The sequence below is a fragment of the Rhea americana genome, unplaced genomic scaffold, assembly GCF_003343005.1.
Source record: "Rhea americana isolate MKP2758 unplaced genomic scaffold, rheAme1 scaffold_293, whole genome shotgun sequence".
Lineage (NCBI taxonomy): Eukaryota > Metazoa > Chordata > Aves > Rheiformes > Rheidae > Rhea > Rhea americana.
In genome coordinates, this window is record NW_028186416.1 from 17,143 (window position 1) to 31,848 (window position 14,706).

General features: G+C 37.0%; 2 protein-coding genes across 2 annotated transcripts in view; one reads left to right on the forward strand and one right to left on the reverse strand.

Annotated features, from left to right (window-relative positions):
• Nucleotides 1-758: 758 nt before the first annotated feature.
• Nucleotides 759-4,118, reverse strand: LOC146593464 (arylacetamide deacetylase-like 4). Its single transcript, XM_085309153.1, has 3 exons — nt 4,033-4,118; nt 2,625-2,688; nt 759-1,703 (listed from the first exon to the last, which is right to left on the reverse strand). Exons 1-3 carry the CDS (start codon nt 4,046-4,048, stop codon nt 932-934), a joined length of 852 nt encoding a protein of 283 aa, XP_085165279.1. The 5' UTR covers nt 4,049-4,118; the 3' UTR covers nt 759-931.
• DHRS3 (dehydrogenase/reductase 3) overlaps nt 4,025-14,706 on the forward strand; it is a 40,708-nt gene continuing 30,026 nt past the window's right edge. The window contains exons 1-3 of the mRNA XM_085309152.1: nt 4,025-4,111; nt 5,780-5,853; nt 13,382-13,450. The gene's annotated coding sequence lies outside the window, so the exon portion shown is untranslated. The remainder of the gene's footprint in view (nt 4,112-5,779; nt 5,854-13,381; nt 13,451-14,706) is intronic.

Sequence of the window (14,706 nt, forward strand, 5' to 3'; positions counted from 1 at the left end):
GAATTTAACCCACCATTTTCTTCCTACTCACAGATGGGCTGGCAGAGCATGAAGATATATACTAACCTCTTTCCACACTCGCACATGCATAGATATCACAAATGCAGGATGATTCTATAACGATGACGAAATATTTTACAACTCTTAGTCATTGCATGGCCAGCTTTTTTGACATGCCGTGGCACTTACCCTGGCATCAGTGTTTAACAAATGTAGATCTGTCCTAACAAGCAAATTAATAACTGACCTGAGAAGTTCTTTTCCTTCRTGTTTTGGACATTAGCAAAAATTATTTTAGCAGCTTCGATGTTTTTTCTGTATTTCCTCCTGAAATCCTGAGCAAAGGAAACAGGTTGAATATTTAACTAGTTACAAAAAAGTTAAAAAGCACCATGTTTCTCTCTTCCTTCAGAATTCTCTTCAGAATACAACCCAGTACTTTTCAGAGAAGAACTTTATAGGTAGTTAGAGGACATTCAGTTACGTTTGCTCCATTTGTTTATGTTCTCCCTCACTCCTTTTGCATTGCCAGTCTCAGCTGCTCATATTATCATACTGATTTTGTATGCATTATGTGAATATGTGTGCATATTGATTATTATTCATATGTTACATGCTTTAAAAAGCATTTTTCTATCTTAATAATGAAGTCTTTTTCTTGGACATGTCTTACTAACAGAAGAAGAGAACAAAATTATTTAAACTGCAAAGCAAGGATACCAATTTATGGATTAAGAGAAAAAACAGAAGAAGAAAAGTAGATTATGTTCCCATTTAATATCAATTGAAAATCAGAATTCAGTAGACCATGCTATCATAACTTAGTGTTTCTTGCCTAGATTCCAATATACAGACAGATAGCAAATATGATAAATATCACTGAAATATGTTCAGTCTACATAATATACTTCACTGTATTCTAGAAGGCATTTTAATARCCTTTTACAAAGTTTAAAATATGGTCCACTATCTTATTTGATGATGGAAAAGAGAAAATACTGTAACCAAAAAACCCCAGGGTGCAGTGGAAGCCTTCTTCAAGGTGGTACCAGGTCACTTTTACGTTGTTGTCCTCTAGCCGTTTCTTGTACAACAGTCCATCATCCCTGAGCACATCATGCTCACAGGTAATTATACAGGTATCAGGTAGGCGGCAAAGAACAGWATCTTCCGCTAACAGTGGAGAAAATGTTGTCTCAAACACTTCTTTTACTTCTTCATAGACTTGAACTACACATGAAGTGGACTGTGGTGGTTTATAGCCCTGTTTAAATTTGTTTGGGATGAGATCTGCATTTATCCATTTCCCATATTTCAATTTCATATTCTCGGGAACATGAGAACCTGCCAAAACAGCTTCTTTCATAGAGGAATCCTTATTCAAGTACTTCAGGATAAAACGGACTGTACGTTTCCGSGACAGTAAGGGCATGAAAGCGTTTYTCTGGTTAGAGGGCAGATTAAAGTTAAGGGCTTGGAGAAATGGGTAGATCATCACCTGGGCRCGTATCTTCGGGGTATCTGTTCTATTTGCCAGTTCTTGGCAAACACTAGCAGTAAAAGTGCCCCCTGTGCTATCCCCGCAGATGATAATACGGTCAGAATCCACACCGTAGTTTTCTGCAGTCTGCAAAAAGCGTACAGTAGCGGTGAGGCAGTCCAAAAACTGGCCTGGATACTTATGCTCAGGAGACAAACGATACCTGAAAAGTACACAAAACAGCAATTACTAGAAATACATACATTTGTAGAGTGTGTAAATATGACATCTTAAATCCATCCATATAGCATATATTTGCAAAAATACAGCAAAGGCAGTTTTACTTATTCAGTTTAAAATTTTGCCCGCTGAAGCGGAACAGAACGGCTTCCTCTTCCGTGTCTGTTGTCATTCAGAGACCGTGGCTCGTAGAGTTTTATTGTAGCGCTGTTTAACAGAACATGGGGGCTTGTACAGTCATCCGCATTACCCARAGCTGCACCTCTGCTCGCTTCCCAGGCTGGCTGAGGGCACGCAGCCCTCCGAGAGCAGAGCTCCTGCCAGCCGGGAAGTCTGCAGCTCTCCCGTTTGTGCTGACCCTGCATGTGAATGCAGCTGTAAGTCAATCCTGCCTACCYGTAAGGTCCAACCAAGTTCTGGTTCCTAAACTTTTTACATCGGGAACACTGGTTATTCATCTACTGTAGTGGCAAAATAGCTTCCTGAAGACAATAGGTCACTTATTTTATTCATTGGAACAAGTGAATTATTACTAATGAATTTTTGCACAGAAGAATTTGTTGGAAACTAAAGTTTCTTCATACATTCGGCCATTTTCTGTAAGCAAAACATCTTTAAAAGGAACTAGTGGTTCGTGTAGTTTAAGGAAAATATTATTACATTTTAGATTTAATATTTACTCTTTATCCTCACAGTCTCCTAAAATATAAAAACCTGAAATCAGAAAAACAGCTTATAATTTGTTATTAAAGAGTAAAGGCAATCCTTTTCATAGTGATAACAATATAAAACACACAAATCTGTCTGTTCTACTGCAAATAGTTGGCATACATATTACTTTTTGTACCTTTATAAAGCCATATCAAGTATTTCTCATTTCTACCACTGGGTGGAGCTCACTTACCCAACAGACATAACCACTGAATCAGAATTTTTGGCTATGTACTGGCATGTTCTGTCGTAGGTTCCTGGAGAGCAAATGTTGTTAAAGAGAATTAATATCTTAGAATACGTGAACAAAATCTCCTCTCCTTTTCTTATGACGTATTGCCGTGATAGAGATCTACGGAGATAAGTGATTAACTTGCATGTTAAAGAGAGTGGACATTTGGTACTGCATTCTCAGTGTGGGCCTCTTGCCATTTTAGTGGGCTCCCCAAATYTCCCCTAGGATCAAATTAGTCCAGATTTTTGAACATAAGGACACACAGGAAAGCCCATACTTTTAGGGAGATTATTGATCTGTAAAGAAAATGAGGATGTTTTTTATTATTGTGCACAGCTGCTTAGAATGATTGTAGGTATAAAATAGCCTTAGACCTTTACAAATGCTTATTACATTATTTTAAATAATTGTAAGAGGACCTGAGACTTACTTAGGGATGTCATATCATTTAGCTGTGAAAATGCTAATTCTGATACTATAGCTAAGTCTTAATGAAGTTTATATTTGAAGCAGAGATTTGACTTTTTCTGGAGAAAAAAGGACATGGCAGATACGCCTCCCAAGAAGGCAGCATATTTTGCTGGTCTAGTTAGGCAGAAAACCAAGGTATGCAAATTATGTTATATTAAAATATCTAATTGTATGTTTTTCATAATGAGGTTATGGGTGGAAATAAGCTTGTTTTGGTATATTTAAAAATATATTGGGTTTTACTTAAACCTTAATGCTGAATTTCCTACATTCAGAAGATTTGGTTTACAGGTGTTTGCTCAGTGATGTATTCTACCTTACATTACAAATTTCTAAATTTTAGTATGTACGCATGTCTAGCACCTGTGGAAATGATATCTTTTAGAACTTTTTAAATTACATATTTGTGATTGTTTTCTCTGATAAATTAAACTGAATCAGGACAACCTAGCTAACACATATGCATCATTGCCACACATTTAAAAGTAGCTGCTATAGGCCACTTGAACTACCATGAATGCTGTTTATGAAAGTGCCAGTAAGCGTGCTGTAGTTACAGATCAGAGAGAGGAATGCAGGAGTTAATAACTTCTGTCAATTTTCTTGAATAAGTATTATTTATTCAGCAGTGCCACCTACTATAGATATGCTGTAAAGAATGCTCTTTCCTATAAAGAATAATTTAAATATTAAATAGGCAGATTAAGCAGATAAAAATAAGAATAAAGTGCATTCCATTTCTCGCTCTCCTAAACTAAGCTTCAGGTACCTCTTAGATTAATTATAATTAACAATCGTAAATAGCTGTTAGAATGTCATAATATTTAATTTCTAATGTCATAATAGATAATGTTATAATGTCATAATGAGCATGTTATCCTTTTCAGGTTCTTACTGATGCTTCCAAACATCCCGCATCCTCCATGGAAGAAGATGACTCCTCTCCGTTTGTTTGTGGATGGCAATTTTGGGAGGTAGATCCTCACTGGTACCTCATCAAAATGTAGATCTTTTATAAAGAGTTTTGAATCCTTGAATGCTGGCAATCCGTGCAAAATGAATCGTATAACTATATGCTCCTCAAAGATACCCAAATTTTCTAAGTTCTTTGCCTAGATATAAGAAATGAGAAATTAGTATAGGAAACCCACATCTTCTCACCCTTRTAAAGACCACCTTCCTCTATGTTTAAACTGTATTCATCATTTGCTGCTCTATAGGATTACCATAAATCCTATAGATTTATAGGACTACACCATAAATAACTGTAGTGACTTTGTGATTTCACTTGTGAAAGTAAAAATGTTCATCTACATGATTTGAAATACAGTTATTTCTGGAAAAAATGCTTGTTCCATCAAATGTGTTACTTTTAAAAATCTCTGTGATCTGAATTTCTCACACACAGTATCAAGCATTTGYTGAGGTCCGTAAGTTAAGAGTCATGAGGCCTGAGGCTCCCTCTGTAGTCCATGAAGAGAAAGCAGCATTTCTTGAGGTCAATTCCAGCTTCAGCTATGCTAAGTCATACTCTGGAGATACCTGTTCATCTCTATTGATCATAAAAGGAGACTGTCTACTTTAGATGCCTCAGTTAATGTATGTAGAGTTAGGTGGGATGAAAGTGCCTAGCATGATAGCATTCAGTATACTAGGAGAAAAAGACTCATGCCAGTTTGTATGCAAGGTTTTTAACTTGTTTGGTCATCTCCATGACACAGGGTCAGTGACAACATGCTTTAAGAAAATATCTGTAGTACTTGTTATAATCTGCAGTGAAGTGCTACTGGCCTGAATGAAGAACCTGATGAGAATGGTTCCAGATCTTATCTCCTCCATCAGTGAAACCTTTGCCAGTATCGAGATCCTACGAATATTCACAAAATGGCTCAGCAACCAATTTCTTAGAGCTAATCAGGGAAAAAAATATTCTGAAGACGGGAGATTTGTCAGATTTGTCAAAACATTTTTTTCTTTCTTCTTTGAGGCCAGTCAACTGGTGATAATTAAGGTGGCCTCAATATCACACTGGAATCCYCACTAATCCTGGACATAGGCTGTAACTGATGCATTTCCTGCTAGAGAAAACATTTCCCTTCCTATTAAATGGTGGCTTAATTGCCCTTCTATTTATTACAATTCATTCTTTTGGAATGATGGTAATCACCACCATAACAAAAGTCTCCATGTACATACTATGTCAGTGCCTTATAAACTAATAGCCAGCTATGCTTTTGTAAATTAATTTTTACAACCTTTTGTATCTGGCCTTTTATTTAGATATGTTCTCTTTATCTCAGAGACAATACACATAGGTACTGCCTTAGGTAGTAATTTTGCTGTATGGGARTGTCATAGCAGGAAAAGAGACAGAACTTTCCCAGCTGCAGGATCCCAGCTATCTTGTACATGTGAAACAAAAGAAACCTGTCATGACTCTATGCCAGTATTTTTGTCAGAGTGGTGATTTTGGAATGGTTGAAGTTCGCAGAACTGCAATATCATGTTTTAAGTGTATTTGTTACAACTTWTATGTACTTTTTACATCCCTGTTTATTACTGAGCTTGCTGATCACACRTATAGGATAAACTTGGTACCAAAGCGTTCTCTCTAAATATCATCTTTCCTTTTCTCATTTTAGGAGCTCCTGATGTCTTTCATCAGGCATCTTCATATTCTAAGAAAACACTGCCACAGAGGAGAATGAGGAAACTGGTATGTATTGAGAAACTTCATCTTGATCAATAGTTACAAAGTATTTCAGAATGAATAACAATACACTAAAAAAAAAATAGTATGACTATTCCTAACCAGGAGTGATTAGTGTTACTAGGCAAAAAATATCATATAAGCCTCATTCTAAAATGTGTTATATGTGACAAAAAGAGGACCCAAATTAGCATGTCAGCATGTCTTTTCTTGTGAAATAAGGTAAATGGAGTGAAACAAAGGCTAAGATGTGAGCTGATAGGCTTTCTCTCATCTCTTTTATTTGGGATTGTCACTGAATTTCACAAAATATGTGGATAGATGTAACAGAAGCATCATATGTATGACACCTTATCTATCTAGATATCTAGAAGATACATGTTTAACTGTTAATGCAGCTCTTCTAAGAGCTATCTCGAGTAAAATGCAAGAAACAAGTACGAAAAGGTCCTATGTTAGAGAAAAAAAAGGAGAGGGGAAAGAAAAAAAAAGGAGATTCAGTACACAGTTAAGAGAGAAGCAAGGAGGATGACAACCTTAAACATTTTGAGATTAGGCCTTGAACTCATAGCTGTGTCACTTTATGTTCCTTTACTGCAACATACATGATAGTGGATACAAACAAATATGTCACTGGCACAACAGCAGCATCACTCATCAGAATGAGCAGGATGTGCTCATTGCACATGTGCAATGCACCATTATAGCTTTATGATAGAGCTATAAAGTCCTCATTGTGATTTCTGTGAATATAAATGTAAAAGCTAGATACTCACCAGAAATACTGGTCTAAAGGTTTTCAAAGCAAAAGGCTCAAAAAAATTAGGTAGTAAATGAATGTATGACAGATGCTGAAAAGGATTTATCTTTAAAAATATTCACAAATGGAAGCTGAAAATTCTGGAACGTATTATAATTGAACATATGTATAATTGAATTGTAATTTAATAGAATACATACTGTTGCAGAATAGCCACTTAGAAGCTGTAAAAGCAGGTTAAAAGAACCATCTGAAAGAATCTTTTCATCMAACCAAGTATAGAAATATGTGGGATTTAATAACATAAACTCATATTATCATATTAAGTTTGTATATAGCTTAATATGAAGAGCAGTCTGAAATATGTTCAGGGTGGCAGACTCTTCTTCGTGACAGACGATATAGAAAGGTAATGGCAGTTTGGCCTGATTTAGAGTAAATAAATCAAGCCTAGCCCGTGAGAGAACTGGACTGTGATTTTAAGCAACCCACCTAAGTCTTTAATGGATTATAGGGCCCCAAATCACCTTTCAGGATGTGGACATGGGTTATTGTGTTTATTAAGTATAACCTAAGGATTAGAGAACATTTCTACCTGAGATGAGCTCCCTACAACCATTACTGCTCATGTGTGCTCCTGTTGTCTTGTACTGAAAACCTTTTGAGCAAGAGCTGTTTCTTACTCTGGTTGCAAAGCACACGGCAGAGTAAGTCTGGCATAAGTAATAAGTGAAATAATAATGAGCAATAATAGCTTTAGCTGAACCTGCTTTGACCATGAAGTTGGACTAGATGAGCTCTGGAGATCCCTTCCAACCTACTTGATTCTGTGGTATTTCACTAAGATGCAGTGATCCACTTACATGGCAGGTTCAGGGAGGATAAGAAAATTACCAYAGGTAGTTCAAAATTTAGAAAATTACCTCAAATAGATTAAAGTGCACTGAGATACAGAAGGCTTYGGTTACTGCAATGGAGGCCCCTACAATCAAGCTAAATGATATCCATTGCCCTCCTCCCATCCACAGGACAGTCATTTCATTATATTCATTATAGAAAGCAATCAAATTATAACTGCAGTGTAAACATGGCAAAACTCAGAAAAAGAAAAAAAAAGAGCAAAACTCACCTCCCATCGGCTGTTTTTATATACAGTAATAAAATATCACATCAGATTTGGCCTTTACCTTTCAGTCTGTGTTTGTTACTATGTGGCTCCCATTGCACATAGTTACAGTATTTAAATGCATAATTCTTCATAGTTCTAGCCAAATTTCTCCTTTCCTGAAAACCAAGATACCACAGATCATGATAAACTTACCAGAATTTCCATCAGAGCATATAAGCAATGATATAAGTAGAGCTTTAAAGGCTGATCAACTTCAGGAGGAATTTCTGCCTTGAAATAATCATAGTAAGTAATATAAAAGCAATATGAAAGTAATATGAAAACAACTAGAATTCCTGCTATTAATGTCAGAGCATACAAAAATTCCATTTTTCTTTGGTGAGAATGATTTGTTAGGGAACTGTTTGACATGATTCCTCCAATGCTTATATCCTCCAGCCTGACTCTACAGACAACTAATTTGCACACCAAAATTGCTCCACCCTCCTCCTACAGATAAGGATGCCAGATGCTAAAAACATACAAACATCCGGCAATGCCAGCTATTACAGCTTCCTTTAGTGTTGTCCAAGTTAGTACTTAAAAGGTTCACASCCAGGCAATGTCATTATTTTGTCTATCTCAAAATCAATAGAAGCTCTAAATGAACTTTATCTTTTATCTGGTATAACTGTTTTCTGTTTTATAGGCCTGAAGAGCTATGTGAGATTTTTTCCAAGTATACTAGTTAGAGTAATAAATAATACTGCCTTTATTTGTTAAGCCATGAAAGATTAGCAATGCTGAACTCCAGCCTTTGCATTCAGGAGTAGCAACRGTCAGCTCTGCTCTTGGAATAGGTCTGAAGAATGGTTCTAAGGCTTTCTGCCAATCTTTTTCTCATGCTATATTGCTGCGGCAGGCAGCTGGCCGCAACAGTTAGACTAGACATGCAGAAGCAGATCTAAAGGCATTTTGCTGTTAGAGATGAGTACAGGGCTGCCAGGAAGCCCCTTACCTGAGTGGAGAGTGAATATCTGGGGGCTCGTCAAAGGTCCAGTGAGGTCAGAAGAAAAATTCCACTTATTTTAAAGAGCTTCAGCTCTAACCCTCTGTTCTGGTTCATTCTAAAGGAAGGATTTTGATGTCTTTACAACTTCATAGCTTGCTATTTTTTACCAAGACAACTCTACGCTATCTTTTGTTGTAATTTAAGCTGCGATTAGACTGAACGGCTGATTTAAGGTGTGATTTGACTGTAAGGGTAGTCAAACACTTGGGCTGATACGATGCAGTGTTGAGGTGATGGTAGGGAAGCAGTGAATGACCAGGGGCAACAATGTGTGGGTCTGTCCACAACATGAATGGACAAAACTTGTTTTCCTAAAAGCAAACAACAACAACAACAATCAGCTCACACTGACATAATCAGTGTAAACCATATGTATCTCTTGAACACCCTGAAATATACCTTTATCTCTACTAATTTAATAAATATTCCCTTTAAAATACATTATAAGAGCTTGCAGTCATGGTCATCAAAAAGAAATACACCTTTCTGTGAGGCTTAAGGTGGTGCACGTGACTGACAAACCTGTATTGGTATTCCTTCAGAACGTGAGATCTTGACTAAGAAAAGATTAATCCTATCTAGCTTTTATTATACTCATAAAAGCAGCAGATGAAATATATATACTTAGAGAAACCCCACGTATGCAAAATACCCCTCTATTTAGAGGAAAGAGGGAGAAACCTTAATGTGAATTAATCAATAGGCTAAAGAAATTTTCAGCTGTCTGGAATCAAAGTAAACAACCTGAGTCATAAGAAAAAAACTACCGGATGATACGAGTGACCAGACTGGATGCTTAAGAGAATAGGTGTACTTGTTAGCTTCAGTGGAACAGCAAGTACAGCAGACTGAATTATGTGGTTTAAATGAGAGTATAAAAGAGTAAAAAGGAGTAAAAAATGTTTTAAGGGTAAAAAAATCGATGTAAGAAAGTTCTGACAGGTAACCTTCTGCTTACATCAGCAGACCTGAAACATACGGTCAAACTGTCTGACTAAGATAGAAAATCATTAAGACCTTGAATCACTGTGGGGTGCAGTATGCTTAACTGAGCCCCTGCTATCTTCTCGCTTCATCCCGACCAGCAGGTAATCAGTAACAGCAGCCTAGGGGAGTGTGGATACTGTTGTGATGCAGCAGCCTCACCTCTGTCTTTGCTTCACCTTGACTGCTGTCAAGGACACTTGAATGTGTTATGGCTAGATATATTAAACCTCTTTTTGAGGGTTTCTACCTATAAACTGAGTCTATCCTTATCTCTTCAAATGAAACAAGGGAGATGATGTGGTGACTGAAATGACAAAAGTGTGATCCCTTTTTCTAAATGTGTTTTCCATTTAGCGGACTCTAACAATATCATTGGCTGAATGTTAGCTACCAGAGGGGGAAGGTCTGTTCCAAAGTCTGTTTCCTGAAGTCAGTGGGAATATTACCACTAACTCCAGTTGGTTTTGAATCTGGCCCTTCACATACAAAACCTGTACCAATTTTGCATGGACAGTTACATGCACAAAGTTGTCGGTTCACAGAGGCTGAAAAATTCAGAATGTCATTAGCAAAGTGGTTGTTTCTTCAACATTGATAAACTTATTCTAATTGCTTATTAGAGTCTCTTTTTTTCTCATATAGAATTTTGGTTCTTAATTAAACACAGGTGAGAAAAAATGCAGTTAGTACAAATTATAAAATCTGGCATGCAATAAAATAACTAAGTAACTGAATGAAACACCACATTCTTGATGTTGTATCCCTTTGGTCTGAATGCCAGAGAGCACACACATGCACTTTGAGAACGCGTGTGTTGATAAACGTAACTGTTTTTTTATATACAGAATTTAGAGAAGGATGCCATCTAGAACTTAGAATTGCTCTGTAAGACATTCATTGTATCTTTATTCATAACACTAATTTGTTGTGAGACCCCGAGAAAGCAGTGAGACTTCCAAATGTAGCTTTTCACACAAGGCTGGACACAGACTGTTTTCTGTCAAGGCTGAACGTTAAACAGAAACCTGGCCCCATTGAGCTTAGTCGTGGCAAAACTTCACTTACAGTGCAACAGTATCAGACTCTTAATACTTAATAATATATAGAAGGATGTTGTGAAATCATAGAACCACTGGGATACATTTCAAATGGAAAATGTGAACTCAAGGGGGGAATGAAATCAAGAAGCACAAGAAGTTAGCTCTTGATTTATACAATTCTGACAGCAGTATTTCATTAAAAACAACTCAGCTTGGCAAAAGATTCTCTTTTTCTAAAGGAGGTATAGTTTTAACCTGTGTCTGTGATAGATTGACTATGGTCAGGCATTTCACGCTGATGTAAAAAACTGGTATTACTTGACACTCTGGTAACACAAATTTTCCATTGTGTAACGGTGCTGTTCTGCCTTTAGAGATTTTTCCCATCTGCCTTACCTATGTACTGTATATATATGGGGTTTTGTTTGTTTCTTTTAAGTTGAAAACAAGGAATTGTTAGACCAAATGGCTTTACGCTGAAACACTTTGAATATGCTTTTAGTTTCCAGCTCCTTTTCCTTTCAGAATTTCTTGCAGTTTAGCAACTTTATATGCATGAACAGACTTCCAAGTTTGCTAGGAACTTGGTTGCAAAGGCTCTGCAAACAAATGTGGAGTTCTACCTGTATATGTAGATGCACAATCAATATTGAAGCATTTAGACGTTCTACCTGAGCCTATTTACAGAACCATAAAAAACTTTTCTGTTAAAATGGCCAAAACGGATTTAGTTTGGAGCGAGTACAATTGCAGTTAGCAGCTATTGTGGTTAAGCATTCAAAAAATATAAATGCATCATTTCAGCTATTGTCCCAGACCTAGGACATTCAAGGATAATCTAAATTTATAGGTATTAAGCCAGAATAGATTAGCAAAACTATATTAAAGCCATCTTCTCTAACACTTCTATTAAGAAGTACAAACACAGAAATTTAAACAGACAAGCAGAAGGCAAAGCTGAATGAGTTACCACTGAGATGTGTTCCCTGATCTCCTTCTTACTCTTATTGCCAACTGAAAACTCACATAGCTTAAAACACCATGAAAATAATTTAGATCTAGGGGAGGGGCTTTTTTGCAATGTATACTTTGATTTGAGTGGATGTATGGGAAATGATTAGTTCAATACATTGCGACTATACGAAATGCAAAATTAGTTCCACAACTAAGCGATAGCGTTAGCAACAGATCTAATTTTACAAAATTAACAGGCCTGCTTATTGAACACTCCAATGCACTGGTTAAGGACTTCTGAGTAGGAATGTGGCAGGTGATGATAAGACAGGTGCTTTTTGTTAACAGATGTACTAAGTGTCCATTTGCACCTATAGACCTTTACTGAACGCAATTTGGGTTATCAAACTTAAATGAAGGTATAGTTTAGAAGGTTTAATTAACAAAAGCCCAGGTTAGTTTTATAAAGGTGACAGTTTGGGATAAGATCTTTTGCCAAACAAGAGCAAAACAGTTACTATAGAATAACCAGACGAAATCCCAGAATACTACTTCTTTGCCACTTTCTGGAGTAAACTGCAACTGAAAGTGATAAATCACAACTCTTTTCGGTGTTCTTTGTAGAACATCTAGAATTTAAAGCTATTTCATCTTTCAACTGAATTAAGTGAATTGTAAAAGTAACTTATTTGCATTTCAGCATATTCCTTATAGGCAATATGCAGTTGCTTCAATTCTATTATAGGTCTGCTTTTCTTTCTTGTTTTTGTGCATTTGTAAAAAGTGGTGGTTTCTGGTTGCAAATGCTTCATGGTAAATCTAAAACAGAAGTAATATAGTTCATGCAGTCACTGAAATTTGAAGAACATGCTAGGAAAACACTTGATTTTGAATATCTAGAACTGTCTTTTTACTTGGATTTATGTAGAAGATTTTCACATAGTTCAATAAACCAAAATCATAATGAATTAAAATAACACTTCCAGTACATCTTAGAAAATTATTCAAGGTAGAAACCTGTATATGAAATAAATATACAAAAGACTAGTCCTACTAGCATCAAAGGAACTGCACGTTTTAAATTAGTAATTTAATGTTGTCTTTTAGTTTGAATAACAAATAAACAGTGTATGTAGTATTATTGACTGTTTTATTTTAAATGTGCCTATGGAGATTTAGGCATCAAAATAGAATGAACTAAGGAACCAAAAATCAATTTTACTTTGACAAACTTCATAGCCCTTCATTTTTTAACACTAGGCCTTTCTGTACCAGAAAGTTGTTACGTTTGTTACCAGTCCAGACACTGAGTCATTCTCGTTTAAACCAGACACTAGGCTCTCTGTGTAATTTCTCTCTCCCCTTCGGAGTTTTTGGACTGAGATGAAAATTGTAATGCCAGGTGCCTCCTCTAGCTCCATTTCTAAGGTATTACTGTAAAAACACACAGAGGTGCTAAGTGCTGCCAAGCAGCAATGGAAATTCTCTGAGTTCTGGTTATTTCAGATACAGCTAAGTTAGAGATACCACCTGATTCTGAATATATAGAGAGACTTACAATTTCCAGTTAGAGCACTTCAGCTTTTTCTCTCTCCAAAACTCTCTCTTTACAGTGTTCCTTGCATGGTGATGCAGTGGCAGTCATCTGGCCTATTTCGTGTGGACTAACCTGGCACTTGCAGGTAGGAATGCTGCATCTTTCTCATACATGTTATTTCATTTTTTCTGAAGACTTGCATGAAAGTTTTAATAGAACTGAAATTCAAGGGATTTAGTTGTTCATTTTTTGTGTGTTAAAAGAACTGTGTGTGATACGGGTTTTGAATGTGGATGGTACCAGAAACTCAGTTGCTCTTATTTTTGCAAGCAGATAACCTCTGACTACTCTGCTAGCATACGGCCACTTTGAACTATGGCTGTTTTCAGGAGTTGTTGTTTGATTCTGAAACAAAAAATCTAATCYATTTTCCGAGAGCTTTACCTTCCTAAACCACCTCTGTTAGTTTGTGTAGTATAACTTGGCTGCCTATAGATACTTTACTCGCACACTTSCCAAACTGACAGTTTTCCTTTAGTAGCTGTAGCAAGAAAAGAAGTTACAGAAAATGTAAAGCAGCTTGACAATGCCTTTCAGAGTCATCATTTTTCACTAATTCTAGTTGTCACCGCTAGATGGCTTCCCAGGATAGCTGATAAAGATTCCGCTCTCCTGAATTAAGATGCAGGTTTGGATTTTGTTTTGTTTTGGCGCATTCTTAGTAGCGCACACAGTCGTAAGCCCACCGCTGTCCTCCGCGTGAGCGAGAGGCTTCGCATCCTTGAGCATCTCTTGACATCCTAAAAACTCTGCATGTCGGAGTATTTTGACAGCAGCTACAGCTAGTAGCTCTGTATGAATAGCTCTCTGTTCAAGTGTGTAGCTAGAGCCTTCTCAGAGGAGTTTGGACAGTGCGACTGAATATATAACTTACCTAGCTAATGCCTAACAGTGCAAACAACCAAGCTGGGGAACCTAGTTGCAACACACTTGCCCTTTCTCCTGTTACAACATAGCAGTAAAGTGCTAGGGAGACCGTCTTGTATTGCAACCATGCCCTGGTAGCTGAGCAAAAGTCTTGGAAAGGAGGAAAAAACAAAAACAAAAAAGAACATAGCCTTGATGTGAGAAGATAAGTCTCCCTACTTCACTCAGTGGTTGCTTTTTTATTACCAGCTCTGCTAAAAGTACCAACTGTCAGTTTTATGCTGTGTGCGCCTCTGCCAGCTGGGAAAATCCTCGAGGAAATTCCAAAATATAATTCCACGTTGTCCATAAAAGCTTGGCCGGTGGCAATGGATTGCGATGATTACCAGCCTCGGCTGGATTCAGCCCAGCAGTCTGGGGCTGAAGTAAGTTTTCCCATCAGCACTGAGTTAACCTGGGCAGGCGGCTCTCGGC